The 23,733-nt window shown below is 39.2% G+C and overlaps 1 protein-coding gene across 2 annotated transcripts in view; it reads right to left on the bottom strand.

The window, feature by feature from the left end:
• MED13 (mediator complex subunit 13) overlaps window positions 1–23,733 on the bottom strand; it is a 114,799-nt gene that overhangs the window by 79,442 nt on the left and 11,624 nt on the right. For both annotated transcript variants that reach the window (XM_063296326.1, XM_063296318.1), the window contains exon 3: window positions 11,072–11,240. In XM_063296326.1, the coding sequence (XP_063152396.1) occupies window positions 11,072–11,240 (169 nt within the window). The remainder of the gene's footprint in view (window positions 1–11,071; window positions 11,241–23,733) is intronic.

The following is a 23,733-nucleotide window of genomic DNA, read 5'->3' as shown; positions in this document are numbered from 1 at the left end:
CCAATGGCCCTGGGATTCTCAAGTGGTGCCCATCAAAGCTTTAACCAGAGCTGATCCTGCCTAGCTTCTAAAATCAGCCAAGGACTGCTAGGTCCTGAAGTTTGAACTTACAGACCTTCTACAGCTTGCAATTTTAAATATCTTGCGTAAGAACCGCCTCATCATGTTCCTCCACAGCAAACTCCCACATCCAACTTTGTCGTAACTTCTGTAGGAACCTGTTTCGTTTCCCCCTTTTGCTCCTCTCCCTCCATAAACCATCTCTCTCCTGCCTCTCAGAAAACCCTATTAGCACTTCCTAGATTGGTGTCTCTCGACCTTGGCAACTTTAAGACATGTGGACTTCAACTGTGGAATTCTGGGAGTTGAAGTCCACACGTCTTATAGATGCCAAGGTTGAGAAACACTGTTCTAGATTAACCCTTGCCGCTGTACAGGGAGGAAGGCTGCAGGGAGGATTCTCAGCACGGTGGGACACACACACAGGAGCTGGTATCTTCGGAGCCAGATGAATGCTGCCCTGAAATCGCCTCTGTCTCAGGGCCCTGGTCAAGGGAGTGCGGAGAGGCACTACCTGTGGAGTAGCAGTGCTGGCAGCAAGGCACAGAATCTCACACCGTCCCACTAATCTCCTCCATTAAGCAGGTGCCCCACAGCTCAAAGGCAGCCCTTTTCTTGAGGGAAGGGAAAGACGCAGAAGGCCATTGCGCGCTTTGTCTCCTCCTCTTCTCAAACAACTCTAAAAACCAGTCATACTGGCTTTTTCCCTCTTGAGCAGAATGAAAGGAGCCATAAGGAGGGAGACCAGAGAGTAAAACAGCCCATCGAAGGGGGATCAGAAACTCAGCGACAGCCGTGGGAAGCGTCAAACTTTTTCCATTTTTCCCACAATTTTTAATGGATCATTTCATGAATATGAATGTCAGATTTCTCCAATTTGGCACTCTCCAGATCAGGGTTCCTCAGCCAGGGTTCTGTGGCACCCGAGGGTTCCGCGAGAGATCCCTACGGGTTCCCTGGGAGATCACGGTTTATTTAAAAAAATAATTCAAATTTGGGGAACTTCACATTAAAGAGGTAAGTTTCATTCTTTTTTAGTTTAAGAACACTGTTGATGCATCTAGACAGGCCCACACATGAAACAAATGTCATAATTTTCTAGCCTCTGGCCTGTATTTGAGCCTGAATGTGCAGGGGTTCCCCCAGGCCTGAAAAATATTTCAAGGGTTCCTCCAGGGTCAAAAAGTTGAGAAAGGCTGCTCCAGATGAATGCACTGACAGCTGTCAGAATGCTCCAGCCAGCATCAACCCCTGCTGTGAATTTTGGGGCTTGACTCCATATATTTGGAGGATGCCCACTATGGAGAAGGCTGATATAAACATATTTTTGAAAAGAGAGGAAGGAAAACACAGGGGTGTCTTCATTTTCAGAGTTTCCGCAAAAAAAGAACAAAGAAAAAGAAAAGGGGACTCAGCTAAAAGTAGACTTTCAATACCAGGAGTCAAATTTAAGAATAATGTTGGAAAAGAACTCGAAAGCAAATGGTACGAGAGCTACAGGTGGCAGCAATTGTTCAGAAACAAGTAACAGCCAAGAATTTAAATATGAGAGCCAAGTAGCCTAATATGTGAACCCCAAAAATGTTCAGCCAGATCGTATTACTAAAAGATCGTAACAGCTAAAATTTGGCTGCCTTTTGACATTACGCCAGTGTTTCTCAACCTTGGCAACTTTGAGACGTGTGGACTTCGACTCCCAGAATTCCCCAGCCAGCATGCTGGCTGGGGAATTCTGGGAGTCGAAGTCCACACGTCTCAAAGTTGCCAAGGTTGAGAAACACTGCATTACACCAAGAAATAAAACCTGAAACAGATATCAGGCTTTGCAGGCACAAGGCAGATCACTTCAATGATTTCTGTTGAATTTTCCAAGATGGTTGATAATCTCAAAGACATCTTAGAACTTCTGGATCTGCCCCTGACGCTAAAGGAAGTTTGGCACTATATCTCAAATGTACCACTTTTATTTTCTACCACAGAGGTTGATTTCATCTCAGTTAACACTGGAAAAATAAAAGTCTATTTGGAAACAAAATTATAGTTAGGTGAAAAACAGACAGACATATATGAATAATCCATGACACTGGCTTACACACCCTTCTCCATCTGAAAACCACGTGTAAGTCATGCTCCTCTTTCTCTTTTTAATGGTCTTTCATGAACTTTAAGTAAAATCACTGAAATTACCAGGGCCGATTTATTGTATGAAAATTGTCTCAGTAACCTACAAATATTTGTAAGATGTTTCCCAGTAAATAGTCCATCTACCAGAAGAAAAAGGATATCTAAAGCAGTGCTTATACTTTGTTCTTTAGAAAAGCCAAGGAACGAAATAATTAAAAAATGACACTATATCATTTTTAGTCCCACTGGTAGACTTTCAGTATCTGGAGAGCCTACATAAGCTGTTGATGTCTAAAGCTCTGATACACCCATACCAGTTGTACCCAAATTACAGAAGTTTTTTGCTGTAAAATCAAAAGAGTGCTGGGAAAGTAGCTTGGGTACATGTATGCTCCATCTGCCTTTTTTTTTCATAGAAGGAAGGCTTTCCTGTGATTGAATGTGTAAGGCTGTTTTTTTCCTCCTCATTTCCTAATGCTCCGATTGATGTGGCTCGTTTTAAATGTTGTTCACTTTTAACTTGTTCACGTTCAAATAGTCTGAAGTGTGTGAAATGACATTAAGTGTCCCTAGTAAACAGATACTTGTCATATTAGTAAATAATTGTTGTTCCTGTTTATATCCCAACAGCTGCTCTCATGAACAAAAGGAATAATCTTGAATCAAGGGTCAGAGTACACCACAAAGTTATTACAGGAATGATCAGCTAGGAAATAAAAACAGCATTAGAGCAAACAGATAATCAGTTTAATGGAGAAATACTGAAAGAGTGTACAGGGATAGCATTTAGACAGACCAGAAACTAGTTACAAAATGGTAGGAAGAGACAGGAGGTGACAAGATCAATGTATGTTAAATATCAAGAGTTAAGTGATATCAACTAAAAAAAAAGCTATAGGCATCAGAAACCCAGGCACCCAGGCCAAATAACGATACAGACTTTTAGAGAAAATGGACAAAAAAAAAAATTGAAGAATGATAAGGGAACAATAGCACACATTTTCTTTTCCTCACAGCAAGATGAAGAATGCGGTCCAGAGTTCTGCTGTGCTAGAATGTATTTCTATTCCAAAACATTCTTCAGGGTTTTTTTTTAAATCAATCCTTAGAAACAGACAGCTTGAATATGCCTGGAATTTCTTGATTCCTCATCCTAGATTACTTTGAGATGGAAACTAACTCAAATTACATACAAAAGGAATAAGCTCTGCTTGAATGGTTGCAATGGAAGAAAAGCCTTTATAGTTGCCCTTGAACCTAAGTGATAATATAATGCAACACTTTGGAAGGAAAATTGGGGAAAGGGGCATTAGGCAGGGCAAAGAAGAAATGATATGGAGTGGATTTGGCTACTCTTAGTGTTTTATGAAGAATATAAAATGGGAATGGGTGTCTAGGTATCAAAAATTAATGAATGCTAATTTGTTTTATTGGTGATACCAGCACCTCAGAGTTTTTTACTCTTAAATGTGGGCTAGAGAATAATTTTGTCCAAGTAGCATGCCTGTATTAGTAACCTGGGAGAAAGTGAGATGTCTGAATGCTTAGAGCAGCCTTTCTCAACCTTGGCAACTTTTAGCTCGCTGGCTGGGGAATTGAAGTCCATACAGCTTAAAGTTGCCGGGGTTGAGAAACACCAGCTCAGAGACCTTACAAAAGTCATTATAATGAAAGATACCAGCTTTGCAACGTATGTTTAAGTATTTACACTCCACCTCTTTCCAAAGAGAACTAACATTTCCAGAATAAAGATGGTAGAAGCTGGTTTAAAATGGCAAGAAACTAAGTACACCAGCAACAGCATGAGGCAGCATGGTGTAGCAGTTAAAACGCTGAACTAGAGCTGAGGAAACCCAGGTTCAAGTCTGCCTAAACCATGGAAGTTCACCAAGTCACACTTGTGAGATGGGCAGTTATACAAATTTAATTAATAAGTAAGTAAGTTATTTTGGTGAAGTCTCTTTCAGCCCAACCAAGCTCCCTGGACTGATGTTGTGGCGAAAAACAGGAGAATTATGTATGACTCCTTGAGTTCCTGGAGGAAAGGTAGGATACAAATCAAATAAATAAAGTAATAAACAATGCAGAGGAAGCATCTGATATACCAAATCAACACGCACATTCGTGCAAACTCCTGCATAACTGCAGTGAGAAAAACTGACGTGTGCCCACAAAATTTGCACCTTAAAGCAGATTTACACATTTATAAATGTACACGTCACAGAGATAACCAAAGGATGAAATTCAAGATGGCCGCAGTTCTCAAAATACCACGGGCAACCACTGACAGACTACAATTTTCTCCCATGCAGGTTAAATAGCTTTAGATTAAGTATCTCTAATTAGTGTGTTGTAAGAATTAATTAAATACATTTACTTCTGGAAAACACTGTTGAAGGGCTACTACAGTTGAAAAGATACACACACACACACACTAATGAAAGTATCTATCTTGTGCTGGGCGTGCTTTCAGGATTGTTTCATGCTATATTAATCTCTAAGCTTCCATTAAGCCTGTGTAAAATTTAGTAAGGGTTTGAACTCGTGACAACAAAAATTTCAGGAATTTAATGATAGAAGGATTGCAAGCAGCATACATTTATTTTTAACTACTGTAGGAACTTGGATATCATCTAAAATTCAGAATGTTCTAACTTAAGTTGTTCTTATTTCTAATCAAAGATATACTGAGCACTAACACTGTAAAAATAAATTAATTAGCATCTCCAATAATGTATTAGTAACTGAATTAATGTAACAGCATAACACATGACTATATGATAATACTATTTATTTTATTCAATCTGTAACTGACGGTGAACAATCAATTGAAATTGAAGTGATCCACTACTCTCAGACCAGCCAGATAATAATATTATCATTCTTATGCTATTTCAAGCAGTATTTAATATTATACTACATTTAGGATTCTATTATGTGAGTTGGAAAATACCTGTCTGAGAATATTAACAGGAAAATGTTAATTTTTACAAGTATTTCATCTTCCATAATATAATTTGCAGGTCAATAACAGAGTTGCCTAGAAAAGTTTCCCACTTGCTATGCTGATACCCAATTTATCGTGTTTAAATGTAAAGGAGCCTACAGAAACCTACAGCTGAAAATATTTTACACGATACATAAATATATGGAAGATTTTTTTTAAAAAAATAGTCAAGTGTAGTTGAACTGAAATATTTGATGTGGGCTTACACATGCTTTCAAACTGCAACAAGACACAATAAGCTCTGCCAGCTTGCTTCTGTGCAAATATACCTACAATTTAGCTCCATATGGATGAAGTTTCACTAGTTCAACAATTCAAAAGTTTACTTTGAAGTATTTTCAACAAACCTATTTGGAAATATTTTAAGGAACGACAACGCAATAGAATGCACATCCTCGATTGGAGGGATTAATATAAGAATAGTAGTAACAGTTAATATACATTCTCTGCAGAAGAGAGCTGGCACTTGCCCAGCTTAGCCACTTCCTTCCTTGTGCACTTTTCAAGCACTCTGACTCTTTCACAATATCCAGTCCTTGCTTTATCCCACAGTACACTCTGATCCCAATGTTCTGTCTCTTCCTTCCATTCTCTATCTTCCTTCCTCTGTATCTTGCAATTTTTCTTCTATTTCCTCTGTCCCATTCTCTCAGCACTCATCAAGTACTGTATGTTGAACCCGTTTTCAAACATGGCATAATGGCTTATTTTATCTGCAGTTTAATTTATGGGAGTAATGATGATTTTTGAAAGTGGCAATTGATCAAATGCTGGAATAGGACCAGGTGTGAATGGGGAAAATGTTTGAGGTTGACACCCTAGATCTCATCACTTTTGGATTTATTATATGTTCGCATATTGTCAAATATATCAAATTCCATTAAGTTGCCAATTTTGCTGTTTCCCAGTGATTGTCTATCAGAGTTGTATAGAAATAAAGGGACGGGAAAGATTGGATGAGGGAGACTTGTGTTTTTGGGCAAATGAATTGTTAATAAAGAAAAACTTTTGCTTTAGAAGGAACTGCAAATTAATAACCATTTTATTTTGGGTTATTTGGATGGGAAATTAATTGACTAGCTTTGTTTACTATGAAATCTAAGTAAATCTCAGCAATTTGTATGTTGAATGTTGATACTTAATTATATATAAACATTATGTTGATTAGTGTTAAACAGACTTATGTCTGGAATCTTTTAATTGTCTACGATCATAGAAGGTCTCTAAATATTGTTGGGTACATCTTTCTGCCACAAAAAAGATTGCTGGAGAGAGACAATTTCGCCTTTATAAATCTAAATATTCACGGAGAGGAGACAGGGATTTTTTAGCTCTGCCATTTCCAAATCTAATTATACCCAACCTAATTGTGCAAGTATATGGCTGTAGGCATTTCTCTTCAATTTCCAGGTGCTCAGCCATTCCATCAAGTAGTGATGACAAGCAGCCTCCTTTAATTTCAACTGAATCTTGTACGTGGAGTGCCATTAAATTTCACTTTACAATTTTTAAATGTTTCCCTAAATAAGATAGTTTACCTGAAGTAAATGCATTTAAAATTTAAAAAAAACACCATGTTATGGCTCATCTTCCATTTAAAGAGACTATCACATACTGATTAAGTAAACAAGAGGCTTGTAGCACTTTTTTTTAAAAAAAATAGCCCAATTCATACATCTGAAGTTGCCCTAATACACTTGTTAATATAAAAATAAGGTTAATAAGGTGCCATGAAACCTTGTTTTGCTGCAAAAGGCTAACCCAGCTATGCTTCTCAAAATGAATAGCTTAGAGTTGTTTTTATACAATTTTTTTTTTCCATATAGGAGGATGATTTCAAGCTGGAGGTGGAACTCAGAGCAGCTCAGGCAAGACAACTGTAGCTTTCCCGTAGGGCAGGGTGGCCTTAATATCTAATTAAACAGCAAAGGAATAGAGGAATCTCTATTTCTCCCCTCCACAAAACATTCCTTTGATAAAAACGAGTCCATACACATTTTACTTCTTTTTAAGTTTCACATATTTTCCTGGGAAACAAAATAAAACTAAGGCTGCCTCCAAGTAGCAAAAAGTTCTCCTCAGCTGGAGCGGCTGTGCAAGAGAAGTGGCTGAAATTCAGCCACAACAGAAATCCTTAAGGAAAACTGCCTCTCACTGTGGAGTTTTTTTCAATGATTTCCTCAGACGACGGTTATCAGTGGGAACCATGAAGGGTGAAGTCGGAGTATAAAGATACCTAAGAGTCTAATTATTTCTGCCCATTCAGTGATCAGTGGATTGTTTGTTAAACCTTCCACCTAATCAGCAGCAGCATCGCAAACTTTACATGAATTCATTTTAAAGGTGAGGTCACCATATTCTATTTCAATGGAGGGAGTGTATAACCATGCTTTTCTCCAGGAAATTTACACAATTTCAACCATCCTTAAGCAACCAATATGTAAAGAATGCATGGTTTTTAAGAACGTATTTTTAAAAATATCTTAACAGTAAGCCTGGAAGCATCCAAATGGATAAATCCCATGCACTCAAAAACAACAACATAAATAATCATGTACTCATGCAAAACTGCTACAGAGTTTTTGTTTTTTTAACAGTTTTATGCTGTAGATTTAAAGACGCAGGATGTTTTTCAGGCTCCTGTTCCCAGCGGAGTCTGGGGAGCAGAGGAAAGAGACTGCTGTATGTTCATACAACCTCAGCACACATAGCAAATTCCATTTTATAGCAAAAAAAATTACATTTTAACCACAAGTTCAAACTTACAAACTGAGAACAGGAAAAAAAAAGATATCCTTGGCATCTCAAGCGAAAAAGGATTAGGAAGCAGATTATTAGGTAGCCTCTGGCCAAGAAAAAGGAGTGGTATCTCAATTTTCCATGTTCCCTCACAGCAACCATAATATTTTCAAATCGAAAGTCCTAAGCAATACGGAAGAAAAATATCCAAAGGATCACTTCCTGGAAGGTGCTTAAGAACTTCCCCAGACCATATTTGCTTGACATCAGCGTTCTCTTAAAGTTAGCAGATTAAATCTGTACTCAAATCACTAGTAGCAATTAACACTGAGCTGCTCAGTATTTTTATAGGACTTGTAAAAGGTGTTTATTTCCAGACTTTATGGCCTCTTTTGATCCAGGGTTAAGACAGAAGAGAATGGAGAAGTCACTACAGGTAGTCCTCGCTTAGACCACGACTGGGAACAGGAATTTCAGTTGCTAAGTGAAACCGTCATTAAGTGAATCCAACCCAATTTTATGATCTTTTTTGCAGCTGTTAAGCAAATCACCGAGGGCATTAAGCAAACCATGTGGTTGTTAAGCGAATCACATGGTTCCCTACTGATTTTGCTTGCTGTAAGTCAGCTGGGAAGGTTGAACATGGTGATCACATGACCACAGGATGCTGTGATGGTCATAAGTGTGAGGACCGGTCATAAGTTGGGGTTTTTCAGCACTGTCATAAGTCTGAACAGTTGCTAAATGAATGGTTGTTAAGTGAGGACTACCTGTAGTCAAAATATTAGAAATCAAAGTAACTCTCTCCTGTTTTCAGCTACTAATATTCTCATTTTGTTGCAGTTTTCTGTATTTGCTGCATAAAGATGAAGGGAGCAGAAGACAAATCAATTAAAGCAGATGCTCAGTGGAATGTTCTTTCTGCTCTTTTTGGGCCTATTGTCTGATGCCTTCACTCAGACTGGAGTCTGAGCTATATACCTGCTGTTTTCCATTGCACTGCATTCCAGGTTACAAGCCAGGCCTATCTAAGATAGAATCTGAACTATGGTTTAAGTGAATTCCTCTTCATGATTGCCCAATAAATATCCTTGCTTTCAGAAAATGCCCCCTTGTGCAGTTGGCTTTCTAGCTTCATTTGCTTTTCTTCAGAACTCCCACCGGAACACAGCACCATTTGAATGCTTCCATGGATTATCTAGGCATCTCTGCAAAGCAGATTCCTTTACCATCATCTGAATATTTAAGGCAAGGGTAGTTTCAAATGGTAACCTTAAAATTAATACAATTATTTTGCAAAAACTTCAGCATTTTAAACTCAGCACATAGATATTCCACAGAATTCATAATCATGGGACGTAGAGATGGCCACCAACTTGCTTGATTTCAAAAGGAGGTTAAACCAAGTCCTAAAGGAAAAGGTTTTTAATGGTTATTTGCCATGATAGCTATAACCTCAGGGGTCCTATGCCATATTAAACCTGTTACTGAGGAATACGGATAACGGGGTGAAATTGTGCTTATTTGTGGTTTATGGATTCCTCTCTGAAACATCAGATGTCTGTGGATATAGAACGCTGAGGTGGGCCTTTGTTCTGATCAAATGGGGCTTTTCTCTGGCTTCCTATTCCTACCTGTAGACTCTCCTTCATACATTTTCTTTATTGTGTCAGTCCAGATTCTTTCATCCGCTCACTTCCAAACTGAATAAATACAAAATATTTCTAAAGAGCACTGAACAGTTATCTCACTGGCAATGCTAGCTGCTTAATATCTGCGGTACCTATCAAACCATCCATTTTAATTTTATTTAAAAATATCTTTTTATTGACTTCTTAAAACAGATATCCCATTTAATCAATACTTCAGTTGCTAAAAAAAACTTAATCCACCTAAAACTAAAAAAAAAACACATGCAATTTCAGAATTGAAATTACATAAAGCAACTGCTACATGCAAACAGTACTTGACACTGCCACATTAAACTATACTGAGGAATGCCACATGAAAATAGGTTAAGAATTCTTCCTGAAGAAAACTGTAACTATGTGCCAGGTTAAAATCAGTGCAGGCTACAAATGAATGTTCATAAACAGCATAACTGACATTATTAACAACTTTGGATGAAATAAAAGGTATACATGCAACACATTTTTAATACTGAACAAGTGAACTCATAGACCAAACTTGCTTCATACTTCTCACAGTGATCATTTTGCCATACCTACGCAAAAACTTCTTAGGAGCTCATCCTAAAATACTGCACACAAACCAGGAACTCACAGCCAATGAACATTCAGCAACATATATACAGTTCCAGCTGCACAATTCACAGTAAGAATTATGGGAACTGACTCTTTTAACAAAATAACTGAATGAGTTTCTATCAGGAAGATTCTGAAGGCCTGCAGAACATCCCATTTTCAAAATACAAACTACTGTACCTTCTGTATTCTCCAGAACAAAGCAAAATATACCTAACAAATACAAGAATCCATAAAGTCATTTTACAATGACTTTAAAAAAGAGCCAGTGAAGGTCATACACAGTGTACAATGGAGGACAAGTAAGAGCCTCTGTTCCTAAATCTAAAAGTAACAGTGATGTATTTATCTTTTCTCAGGTCCAGTTAAATCAGAAAACAATGAATAAGCTTTCACATTCTTTCGGACTTTCATTCGATCCTAATGAAAAGTTCAATCTCATTATGGCCCTTTCCATTTATTTTTTTAATGGACCAATATAGCTACATGCCATTACTGTCATGATTCCAAAAAACTATTTTAATAAAAGACTTCGGTATGGCATTTATTTGCATCTCTTCTCTGTGAGAGCTATAACTTTGAGTTGACGGCAGCCTAAGGAAAGGATAAAAAAGCAACTCGGCCGTCACTGATACCAGAACATGCAAAATTAAAGAAAGGTCTTATATAGGAATAGCTGCAGAGGCAGATTCTATTCTAGGAAGCTGTAAACATATGAAAATCAGTTCTATCACTATGTAAAATCTGCACCAAATGAAGCATCAGTTCACCACTTCCTATTCTTCTATTTATTTCTAAAAATACATTATTTTAAAGCTGCAAGTAAAGGGTACAGGGGAAAAGAAAATGGAGGGAAAAATCCACTAAGATACCTTACCTTTTATTTATAGGTTTTTCATCCTTCTCATAAGGCTTCACAAACCACTTCCCAATACGCACAAAGTTCCGGTTCATTAAACATCTTTCCACCAGGTTGTGAATTGCTTTGAAGAGCAGAGTGCGACATTCATAGGAAAGCCCATTTTCCCAGACACCATCTTCCTCATCTGCAGAGATCAAAAAACCCAAATTAATATCAAGCTTTCACAGTTTGTGTAAGAAGCATCTAAATAGCTTATATTAAAGTGTACACAAAGGCCACCTGAAGTATAAATACATGAAGGAGTCTTATCTGGTCTTCCGATAGGCTGCAAATCTCCATGGTCTCAGAACAGACATCTTTTCCAGCTCTTAAACAGAAATCACCTTTCTGTCTAAGCAGAGATGTCAGGGATTTGCCATGTCAGTAAAATATGAGCACATCTTTTCTCTCAGCCGCTGTTAAATTTTAGACTACAAGATCTTTGAGATAAAGACCTCTGAGATAAAGGTTTTTTCCCCACAGTTACTACTAAGATGAAATGAGCCCTCTGGTTTCAGTGGAAGAAACTCAGCTCTCCAGTTATCACCAATAAGAGTCTTTAATAAATTTATCACTCATTTTTTATTACGTAGGCACACTCGCTCACACTCTCTCCACAAACACACATTCCTGTGCTAAGAAATACAATGGAGGATACAGGTGAGAAAGAGAAGAAACCGAGAGTTACAGACATCCAATCAGTAGTGATGCCCTTAAGCTGTATAAATGAATGTTTTCCATAACACGTATTTTTCATTATTATTATTATTATTATTATTATTATTATTATTATTCAAATGTTGTTACTGCCCATCTCCCCCAAAAGAGGGACTCTGGGCAGTTTACAGTAAAATCTCACAAAGAGCTGCAGTATTCAGGCGAGGGACACAATTTTAATCTGTGTTTTTTATTCAATGCATTCTGTTTGCATTTCCAAATTTTGTTAGGTACCTTAAGGATCCACCAGAGTTGGAAGGGGGCATATAAATCAAATTAATACACACTGTACCACCTTCGTGCCCTGCTAATGGGCCACCTGGTTAGCCACTATAGGAAAAAAAGATACTTAACTGCATGGACAGTTTGAGTAAAGTAGGGCTTCTCTAATACCAGTTCTCTTTGACAGAGAATTTTCAACATAGAGAATACAGCCCAGATATTGACTATTATAAGTAATTTTTAATATGGAGGTTCTCTTGACATACTATTCATGAATTCTTAAGTTAAAACAAGCACATTCAACAGAGCAACCATAAGTAATTAAAGCAGTGTCCATGCATCATCACCAACGCTCATACAAGCGTTCAAACAACAGAACAGTAGTATCCCACTACTATACACACACACACACACACACACACACACACACACCCCTAGTGCCAAGTATTGAATTTTTGGTTACTGCACCCCTTTCTGTGCCCAGCAATCTAGAATATTATTCTTTTGTTGCCAGCCTCCAGCAGGTTAGTAACAGATTCTGCAAACTAGTAACCATTGTGAATGTATTTGTAAAAAGTTGCAAAAGTTACACTCTTCTGGTAATCACCCTGTCTTAATTATTTCATGGCCCTTACCATATTTTTTTTTGAAACACAAGTCATAAACATAACATTAGAAGTAGCTCAAAACATTCCATAAAGTTAACAAGGCAGAAGCCTAGGTCAATAATTAAATTTGTCAAATGTCAGGGATCAGTGAGGTTTTTCCTTATGGGAAAAGTACACTGAGCCAGAAAGAGAGAACATTTTCATAAATTCACGTTGGGCACAATTGCATTGAAGTCATTTGATTTTGCTACGAATTAGCAGTTTCAAATCCCTAATCAAAGCAGATGATACGGGCCCTGCCACATCGTCTACCTGCGAAAGAGAAACAGTAACTGAACTGATTCTTAAAAACGCAATAAATATACATCATTTCCAGAGACTGAAACTATCTGTTATTCTACATCACTAGTCTTCAAACCTAGTTCCTCAGTGACGAGCTTTCCTGAACAACAGCTTGCCTATACGTTCCATAAACTATCTCTGTAATGTACAGAATTGTTCAGAGTATGGACTATTCACCACTCATGCAGGGTAGCAATGATACCCTATAGGCCTGGCCAGTTTTTATGCTAGAACTTGCTCAAAATCCTCTATAAACCCCTGAAAGCAGAGAGTTTGAAAAGCACTACTATATAACCTGATGAGAAAATTGGGTTACAATTCAATCTTCAGTTTTAGTAGCATTCCCTCTAAGCACTGTCAACAAGAAAAGCCTGGTGATGGGACAGCAGCTTAATAGCAGAAGACATGAAAACCGGTAATCACAACACACAATACGAGCGCTCCCATAATTAGTGGGATACGCGGTCCAAATCATTCCTTTTCCCTAGGATTTATTTTCCTTCACAGCACCTTAGATAAGCTTGTAAATAACACGAGAAAATTTACTACTCAGCAAAGTACATTACCACTAAGAACTGACGGAAGATAGCATGTCCATGTTGTAAACAGCAGATATTTGACTTCTCTAGCAGCCCAACTTGTCTCGTACTGGGCTCAGAGGTGAAAAAAGACTGTTCCTACTCTCTTCTGAATATAAAGTCTGTCATCACCAGTACCTATTAGGCTAGTGTTTAAAATCAATACTAATTTAAGAGACTTTAAGTAGTTGTTTGAAGTGAAACTAGCCAACAAGAAGAGTTATTAAATATATTTGATATCCCTGGAAAGAGTCTCAGCCACAGAATGTGATTTGACCACTGAACTGTTTAGTAGTCAGGGTGAAGGAGTCAGGGTGAAGGGCACGTGTAGAAGCCTTCTGCAAAGGAGATGAATACCCTAAGACGACAGGATGTCCACCAGCACACAAGCCCTCTCCTTCAATTTCTCTATGAATTGTGGAAGAGAAAAACACTCAGGTCACAATGAACTTATGACTAGCATCAGTTTTGGCCTGCTGCAGACCACAGTACGAGATAAGACTTTCTCCTTCCCTTTGGAGCATAAAGGGGTAACAAGAGGATGTTCGCCACTGGAGAGCTTTGGAGCAGGCCCCAAAACAGAACAGACTTCTTTAGATGCTGTTATGTTTCGTATCTTGACGTGCCGAGAGATACTATCCTTCAAGTCATCTGAATGGCACAAAGAAGTTAGCGCAAGGCTCAGTGAAAACACAGATGACGGCTGCCTTGGTAGGCCAAGGCACAATTATGAGCCTCTGGGCAAAGGAGACTCTTCAAATAAAAATGGAAACACAATGAACACAATCACTTCCTTGTAACAATGGACTTGACTGGACCCACTAGGCTCCTTGGGAAGACAAGGTGATTTATTATTTTATTAATCAAATTTATCACCGCCCATCTCCCTCCAAGGAGGGGCTCTGGGTGGTTAGATTTAGATGGCCCACCAGAGCACTTGATGGATCCAGAGGTTTCCAAATTTCCCAAGGGACTCAAATATAGTTCCGTTCAATGTTCTGTTCACCTCTAAAATACAGAGGTGAACAAGGTGCTATACAAGATGATTCCGGAACGCTCTCTCCCTGCCCACCAATCCTAATCAGTTTCTTGATTTTCTAAAAAGCTGTGGAAAATGACACAGATGAAGAGATGCCTGGAGCAATGCTGGGGAAAAATGAAAAGTACAACCACACAGAGTTATGAGCTCAAATCTATAAGGCTGATAAGGCAACAAGGAGCTTCTCTGCCATACTTGGTTTGTGGAGAGTTAGGCAACTGCACTAGTCCAAACTTAATGAAAAAAGGACGGGCCAGAACAGCCTATTAGTCTGTGTTACACTTAGCTGACCAAACATTTTGTGGATAAAATTGCCCCTATTCGCTGTAGGAGCAGATGGAGGCTGTGGCCAGGAGAGCCTTTGCTGAGCTTCAGCTAGTACACCAATTGTGATTTTATCTGGCACAAGATACACTGAGGCCCATCACTCATGCCCCTGTCTGCCTCTCAGTTGCACTTTGTTTTTGTTGTTTATTCGTTCAGTCACTTCCGACTCTTCGTGACTTCATGGACCAGCCCATGCCAGAGCTTCCTGTTGGTCGTCAACACCCCCAGCTCCCCCAGGGACGAGCCCGTCACCTCTAGAATATCATCCATCCACCTTGCCCTTGGTCGGCCCCTCTTCCTTTTGCCTTCCACTCTCCCTAGCATCAGCATCTTCTCCAGGGTGTCCTGTCTTCTCATTATGTGGCCAAAGTATTTCAGTTTGGCCTTTAATATCATTCCCTCAAGTGAGCAGTCTGGCTTTATTTCCTGGAGGATGGACTGGTTTGATCTCCTTGCAGTCCAAGGCACTCTCAGAATTTTCCTCCAACACCACAGTTCAAAAGCATCTATCTTCCTTCGCTCAGCCTTCCTTATGGTCCAGCTCTCGCAGCCATACGTTACTACGGGGAACACCATTGCTTTAACTATGCGGACCTTGGTTGTCAGTGTGATGTCTCTGCTCTTAACTATTTTATCGAGATTGGTCATTGCTCTTCTCCCAAGGATTAAGCGTCTTCTGATTTCCTGGCTGCAGTCAGCATCTGCAGTAATCTTCACACCTAGAAATACAAAGTCTTTCACTGCTTCTACATTTTCTCCCTCTATTTGCCAGTTATCCATCAAGCTGGTTGCCATAATCTTGGTTTTTTTGAGGTTTAGCTGCAAGCCAGCTTTTGCACTTTCTTCTTTCACCTTCATCATAAGGCTCCTCAGTTCCTCTTCACCTTCAGCTATCAAAGTAGTATCACCTGCATATCTGAGATTGTTAATGTTTCTTCCAGCGATTTTAACTCCAGCCTTGGATTCCTCAAGCCCAGCATGTCGCATGATGTGTTCTGCGTACAAGCTGAATAGGTAGGGTGAGAGTAGACAGCCCTGCCGTACTCCTCAGTTGCACTACAACACTATCATTTCCTCTAACAGAGATGCCTTTCAAAACCACCCAGAAACTTCAGCTGGTATAAATGAAGTGTTATAAACATATTGCCATGTTACACCACTGCTGAGGGAGCTACACTGGTTGCCAGTTTGTTTCAGATTCAATTGAAGGTGGTGGTGGTGACCTTTAAAGACCTATTTAAAAGATCACCTTTCCCAGACAGACTCTGACCATCTGATACCTAACTCTAACAGTGGGCTTTCTCTGTAGGAGCTCCCCACCCTTGGAACAGCCTACCTCCCTTCTTTTCCAGAAGCTTGTAAAAATATGGCTGTTCCATGACGCCTTTGGGGACTGATTAATGTCGAGCCATCATCACTAGTGTTAAATTAGCACAAACATCACAGGGAGATTCGGAGGACGTGGTCCAGGCAGCAGGCCTTTGCTACTGCAGTGCCTACACTTTGGAACTTCTTGCCTTCAGCCCCTTCCCTTCTGGAATTCCATAAAGCGATTAAAGCACCACTCTTCCAGGGTGCTTTGAACCAGGACTGAATGTTTCCAATCGCCACCTGGGGGATTTCTATTAAGCATATGTTTGTCTTTTTGTTTTCACTCTGAATTTATTATTAAATTTATATGCTGCCTGACGCCCAGCATTTCCGGGTGATTTACAAATGATTTAACACATGAAAACAGGACAATAAAAACAACAACAAGAAAGGGGAGAAATGGAATAACAAACTGGGTGGAAACAAAAGAAAACAACCTAAGTTAAAAGGAGGCTTCAATCATCCTCACTAAAGGCCTGAGTGAAGAGCCAGGTCTTCAGGCCCCTTCAAAACACCAGCAAGATGGGACCATTTGGATTTGGGGGAACCTCATTCCATAGGGCAGGTGCTACAACAGAGGAGGCACACTTCCAGGGTCCTGATACATGGCATTGCTTATTGAAGGAACCTGGAGTGTACCAACCCCACCAGATCAAATCAGCCAGGCAGATGTCATGGGAGACAGGCAGTCCCTCAAGTAACCAGGCCCTCTGCCATGTAGGTCTTTATAGGTAACAACCAGCCCCCGGATGTAAACTGGCAACCAGTGCGGCTCACGAAGCAGAGGTGTTGCATGGGCATACCAAGGCATGCCCATCACTGCCTGTGCCACTGCAGTCTGGACTAGTTGAAGCTTCTGGATGCGATTCAAGGGCAGCCCCATGTATAGCCGTTGAAGACTGATGTACACTGCCTGGAGTCCGCAGATTACTTCCAAAATATGTGAAATATTGGCTTATGTAGTAACACAATTGTTTTGAAATTTATTTTAATTTTTTAGCTCCTGTACACTGCCTAAAGTCTATTTGAAGTGAAGCAGGAGATAAATGGCATAGGGCCTGGCTACCTGTCTTCCATGGCTTCTACCCATCTGGTACAATCTGGAAGAGCTGGTGTGCTCTGGATTTCCTTAATCAAAGTGTCATCATTCAGGACCCAGGAAGTGCATTTTCTCTGTAGTGGCATCTGCCCACTGGAATAAGGTCCCTCGAGACCTGTATGGTCCCACCCTGGTATCATTCCAAAGAGCCTTAATGATCTGACTATTTACCCAAACCTTGGGGTAGGGTGGATGGGATTCCACTGTTTGTGATGTTTTATGTATCCTTGTTGTTGGATTGCCACCTTGTGATTAGTTTGTCATTATTTTTGTACTTGTTTTGGACAATTGTTTGTGTTCTGCTGTTTTTATGTTATTGTTGTGAACCAACTAGAGTCAGTTGGAGTCAGATGGCATCCAAATTGAAAAATAAATTGCCTAAATATTCACTTTTATACCTGGCCATTTGGATCTGACCCTATATGCAAAGAACATCCAACATCTAAGGGTTGGATTAAGAGAACAAGAGCAATGCTGAATAAACAGATGTATTGGAAAGTCTTTCTAAATTCTGTGAGATTAACTTCCTAGTATTCATGTTTAGAATTGAACAGTAGATTCAAGCCACTTGACTCAATCTTCTGTTGTGCTTCAGGCCTGCTGGGGGATCTGACAAACCATTCCATAGTATTAACCACAACCCCTCATGTAGGGTCATCATTAAGAAAAATAAGATAGGAACATTCTGTATCCCACCCCACCCCATTTTGTTTAGCTTTCTGAGATGTCAAGGTCAAGTAGAGTTAGTCTCTGTAAACACTAAAAGAATGAACAAATCCAAGTATAATACAAAGGCACACAGTGCACAGGAAGTGTCAGGAAGACTTAAAGAATCAAGGTTTCACATGAAATGGTGCAGAGTGCCACAACTTCCATGAAGATTAAGCATTTTCTCCATTAGATGGTAAAATGAATAGCTGGCCTACAGAATACACAGTATCTACTGTAGAACCTAGAACTTTCAGACAGAATACATCATGTTATACTCCCAAATGAAAAGGATCTCAGGTAACAAGAATGGAATAACGGAATAACGTCTCTATGAATTTCAAGTAATCCTCTGGCAAACAGATAGGAGTAAACTGTCCTGTGCTAGATGAAATAATGGCTTGACTCAGTGTAAGACAGCATGCAGACCAACTTTAACATCAAAGAACAAAAAAACTTGACATTTTAAAAGACTAATGTTGGTACCTAATTGTTTGGGATTCTCATGGCTAACAGCCATTAATTATTTTTCCCCAGTTCTGTGACTTCAAATTTGCAAGAACACAGTAACCTATTAACTGAACTTACTTTTGTCATTTCATTAATATCAGTCTTTACACTAAATCCTCATTCTATTCTAACATAATCATCTTTCTAATATTGAGCTTCATGAATTGGCCTTCAAATATTTTATCTTTGCACAACAACTCGGAACTTAACAAATATGTTGTAAAGGTACTGCTCTGTATTTTATACAGTACAGGACTAGGCTTACTGAACCCAATTGGATCAGCATAAATTGAAGACACAGCTGGAATATAGCCATCATCTGTTTGTGGCTGAACACTGACAGAACTTATTGTTAATTGTGGTTTTGTATTTGTCCTGCTAAAAGCAAAATTAAGTTGGTAGAAACAAAGAAGAACCCACTATTTAAATATTTAGAAAACTGCTAGAATGTTACGAACTTCATTTGATAGTATTTTAATGAATCAGCTACTCTATCATCTTTAAGGTTCTGCTTAACAGTCTGACACTTTAGCTTCTTTTATAAAAAGCTGCAGCAAATTTTTAAAATTGCCAACAATAAACTGTTTTTTCCATTTTACTAACCTCAAAAGTATACCAAGACAATGGCTGTTTGATTCAAGATACAAGTAGTAATAAATCAAGGAAACATTTTGAAAAAGATGAGAACATTATGCTAGTCTTTCAATTTACTTCCACCCTTGACTTGTGAACACAGTGCAAGTGTTTTTAGCAACAGCAAACACCCATAATAAAATACAGCAAAATCCAAACTGCACTTTGTACCTTAATTTCCACATTCTACATCAGCACATAAAGTTCTCTGTGAAGAGATTTAAATCTATCCTGCTCTCCAAACATACACGCCTGGAAATTTTCATTTGATTGTATTTAAAAACCAAAACTTTAATCTGGTTCTTCACTTTGGAAGGGTGATTAGGTAATCATTTGTTACAGTGTAACTATTACAAAATTGCAATCTATTTATATAAGGCAAAACTGACACAGGCAAACATTGCCAGATTTTCTTAGTATGCTAGAGAATTAGACCAAGTCCACTCCCAAGAACTAAATGATCATTTCTCTCCCTGACTTTTACTTCTGAAAGCAATTAATTTGCATCACCTTGAACTGTTACCATCACAAAGAGCAAACTAAGGTTAAAGACAGAAAACTTCTAACCATAATTTGTAATTGACTGTAGCTAGAAAACGTAACCGTGTAGTTAAAAGTAGCCTCCACAGCACAAAACAACTCTCTACAAATAGGCACACTTCAAATGGGTTGAATTTGAATTTCCACAAATCCCAAACCATCACGGGATCATGGAAATCCAACTCTTCCAGAGAATTTCACTTTTGGAGGTCATTTGTGTATAGCATGCCACGAGGCTTTCAGCCCTCATTCCAGATGCATAAATTAAAAGCTATATCCCAAAAGAGTTTAATCAATTCATGTTTCACAATCATACACAGCAGCCTTAAACAGAGTTTTAAAAACAGCATTAAGACTCAACCAAGAAACTGAAAGATTGTGATTAAAGAAGTGATACAAAAACGGTATTTGTTTATAGCAGAAAGTGATAATTACCTAGTAACATGAGAATATCTGCAGAACAGTAAGCCTTGAGCTGTAGAAAATGCACGTGGAAATAACTGACGTTTTTAATTTTACCACTGAAATTATACACCAGTCAGGCAGCTTTTCAAAGTAGGAAATGTAAAGCTGTTGGAAATATAAAAGTTACAGCTGCAGATATAGGTTTTAAGAGCGCTTTCGTTTCCTAACTGAGAAACTCAAACCTCATTCATCAAGGCTGTAATGGCAACTGGTTCAACTGTTCTCACTGTAAGAACAAAAAAAAAGGGCATTCAACCTCATCAGCTCTCCATGATCAAGGAACAAAAGATAATTATGCCAAAGCTTTATTTTAGGGAATTTTTCAGATACTAATTTTGCGATCGAAGACAGACTTTGAACAAAACAATTGTGTAGCAAAAAGCTGAGTCATCACAGGGTCACTTTTTGAGTGGAAAATATATTCAAGAAAACATATGTGGAATGGCTCTTGTCTTCACTGAAAGTTTAGGCTGAGGCAAGTGACATTTATTTCTAATTTTTTAAAAAATTATATGCTGCCTTTCAAAACTGAGTTTTCCCAGGACAGTGCACAACAAATTAAAATCTCGGTATGTGCTTTTTTAAATTAAAATAATTAAAAATGCAATATACAATAAAATCAGAGACAGATTAAAACCTTCTATGAAACACATATATTTAAAATACTAATCAAAGCGAATATTTGTAGCTCAGGGTTGAGCTGTGGCGTCCCTGGTGCTCTCTGAGCCTCGTTGTTTTCTTGCAGACGTTTCATTGCCAGGCTGGGCAACATCTTCAGTGCAAAGAGGGAGTGGGCCTTGCTCTCAGCTTATATACCGGGGCTTACCCTGCTTGTGTTGCTGGGGGGGTTGTTCTCTCCCTGGGAGTTCCTTGATTGGGCTGTTGTTTGCTGCTTGGTTGATTGCCTGAGTTGATAGTTCCTTGGTGAGGGTGTATTGTGCTGTTTGATGGCTCATCTGGGGTTAATCCTAGTGTTGACCTTTGCATATCTGGGTGTTGATTGCTGGCGAGGGAGGGTCCTGGTCTTTTGGCTTTTCTGTTGTCTCTTTTGAATGGTATGGAAATGTTGTTTCCCTCTATGTGTCTGTTGATGGCTGCTTTGTCTGAGTGCCAGGCCTCCAGGAATTCTCTGGCGTTTTTGGATTTGGCTTGGTTTAGGATGCTCACAGCTTCCCAGTTGAAACTATGGTTGAGTCTGTCCATGTGTTGTGAGATTAAGGAAAATACTAACATATTAAAAGGCCTAGGATAATAAAAAGGTCTTTGCCTGATGCTGGAAGAATGATTAAGTAGATGCCTAGTGTGCTCACTGGATAGGATTTCAAAATAAAGGCCTTCCTACTAAAAACACCAACTAACTCCTAGGCAAACACGTAACATGCAGCTTGGCATGGAGGGGCAACCACAACAAATAGGGTAAGTCAGTCCTTTGGATACTGCGGTCCCAAATCATGAAGGGCTTTATAAGGAGAAAGCCTACACTCTGGAACAGCATCCCCTACCCCAGGGTTTCTCAACCTTGGCAACTTTAAGAGGTGTGGACTTCAACTCCCAGAATTCCCCAGCCTCACCTTATTTAAGTGAGCCTTGAAAACCTGGCCCTTCCCTCAGGCTCTTAGCTATGGAATGTGGCAGGCCCCTCTGGGGCATATATGGTGTTGACAGTTAGGATGTTATTGCTCCCTATGGATGTCCCTCTTTCTTTTCTGCTGGCTGTAGTGTTTTCAACTGTTTTTAATATTGTACGCTGGTCAGTCATTATGGAGTCAGGCAGCCTGAGATATTTGAAAAATAAATAAATACTAGTACCCTGTATCAGGAATGGAAGCTGACTGTGAAGCAGTGAAGGTTTTGCAGAACTTGTGTTAATATGAATATAGCACCACCTTCTACAGGTAGTCCTTGACTTACAACCACAGCTGGGACCAGAATTTCCATCATAGGTCATTGTGGTCATAAGTTGAGTCACCACGTGATCGGATAAGATCTTACAACCATTTTTTACAGTGGTCATTAAGCAAATCACAGGTAGATAAGAGAATCACCATGGTCGTTAAGTGAATCCAGCTTCCCCAATGGGCGTTTTCTGCTGGAAAATGGCAAAGAATGTCACAAAATGTGATCACATGACCACGGGATGCTGCGACCGGTCGTAAATGCAAGCGCCCAAATGCGATCATGTGACCACGGGGGGGAGTGCAACCTTTTGCGACATTTGGAAGTGTTTTACAGGCCATAAAGCACCCATTCTGAGGCCATCGTAACTTCAGACCATTGTTAAACGAACAGTTGTAAGTTGAGGACTACCTGTAGTACCTTTTGCTGCAGCTTTTTGCATGAGTGGAAGTTTCTGGACTGTCTACAAGGGCAGCCCCACAAATAATGTACTTCAGCAATCTAAATGAAACATTTATTAGGCTCTGGGATACTGAAGCAAGTATCTACCCAAGCAGGGCTACAAGCAACTCACAAGCCTAGCCTGATCAAAGGCACCTCATGGCAGTAAGGGCTCTTGAGCCTTATAATAACAGAGATAGATCAAAAAGCTAATTAATTCTTAATTTGTTCTCCTACCTAAAGGCAACCTGAAATAAGAGCGCCTTACTCTGCTTCCAGAACATGGTCTGTCAAGTTCTCAAAGAAAGGGAATTCCATAAAAGCTTCTGCTCCCTGCATTCCTAATTAATGAGACATGTCATGCAGAGCAGTGAGAAGTGTGTTTATTCAGAAACTATGTTTCTTATACCCTGTTGCCTCCCATTACAGATGTTTGGAATTACCACCCAAGTTACTTTTTTTAACCTGGGAAACGATACCAAATTTCAACAACAAAAAACATGTATTTACATTCACGATCGATATCCACGCTCTTCAGAAAGCAAAATCCAAGTATTAGAAGGAAATACATGCCAATCATGTTGATCCTATTCTGGCAACAAGGTAATCACGTCCCAAACCCACCTTTGCCATCTCTGACTGATTTTCCCTGTTCTGTAAAGATACCGTGGATAAGTTATTGCTGACTTGGCAAAAACCTAGAAGGTGTAGCTGATGAAACCTTTCCAGCTTTTACGCACATCAAGCACAAAGATAAAAGCAAATAAAGAACTTCTGCAGAATAAGTTGCGCAAAAACCGCGACAATGCTTTGAAGAGAATGAGAAGAGAACATGTCTCCACATGAGCCACATAAATTGCAAAAGGATATGATACCTTAACATTTTTTTTAATAGAAAGACCTAAGAGGCCAAGAAACAAAGAAAGTATATTTGAACAGAAGAAATATAATATACAGACACAAGGACAGCGGTTTGGATGGCAAAGGAAGAATTTTCATTAACATGTTACCATTTCCCCCATAAAAAAAAGAAAGGAAATTGGTCATAAGAGGATACAAAGATATCAAACAGCTAGCAACTTAAATAATCACTCCAATGTTTCCCCTTTTGTCATCTGAAGTGCTATGAACAGTTAACTGAA

This window comes from Candoia aspera, chromosome 1, assembly GCF_035149785.1.
Source record: "Candoia aspera isolate rCanAsp1 chromosome 1, rCanAsp1.hap2, whole genome shotgun sequence".
Taxonomy (NCBI): Eukaryota; Metazoa; Chordata; class Lepidosauria; order Squamata; family Boidae; genus Candoia; species Candoia aspera.
Note: the sequence above shows the minus strand (reverse complement) of the source record. Positions and strands in the feature narration are given on the sequence as shown.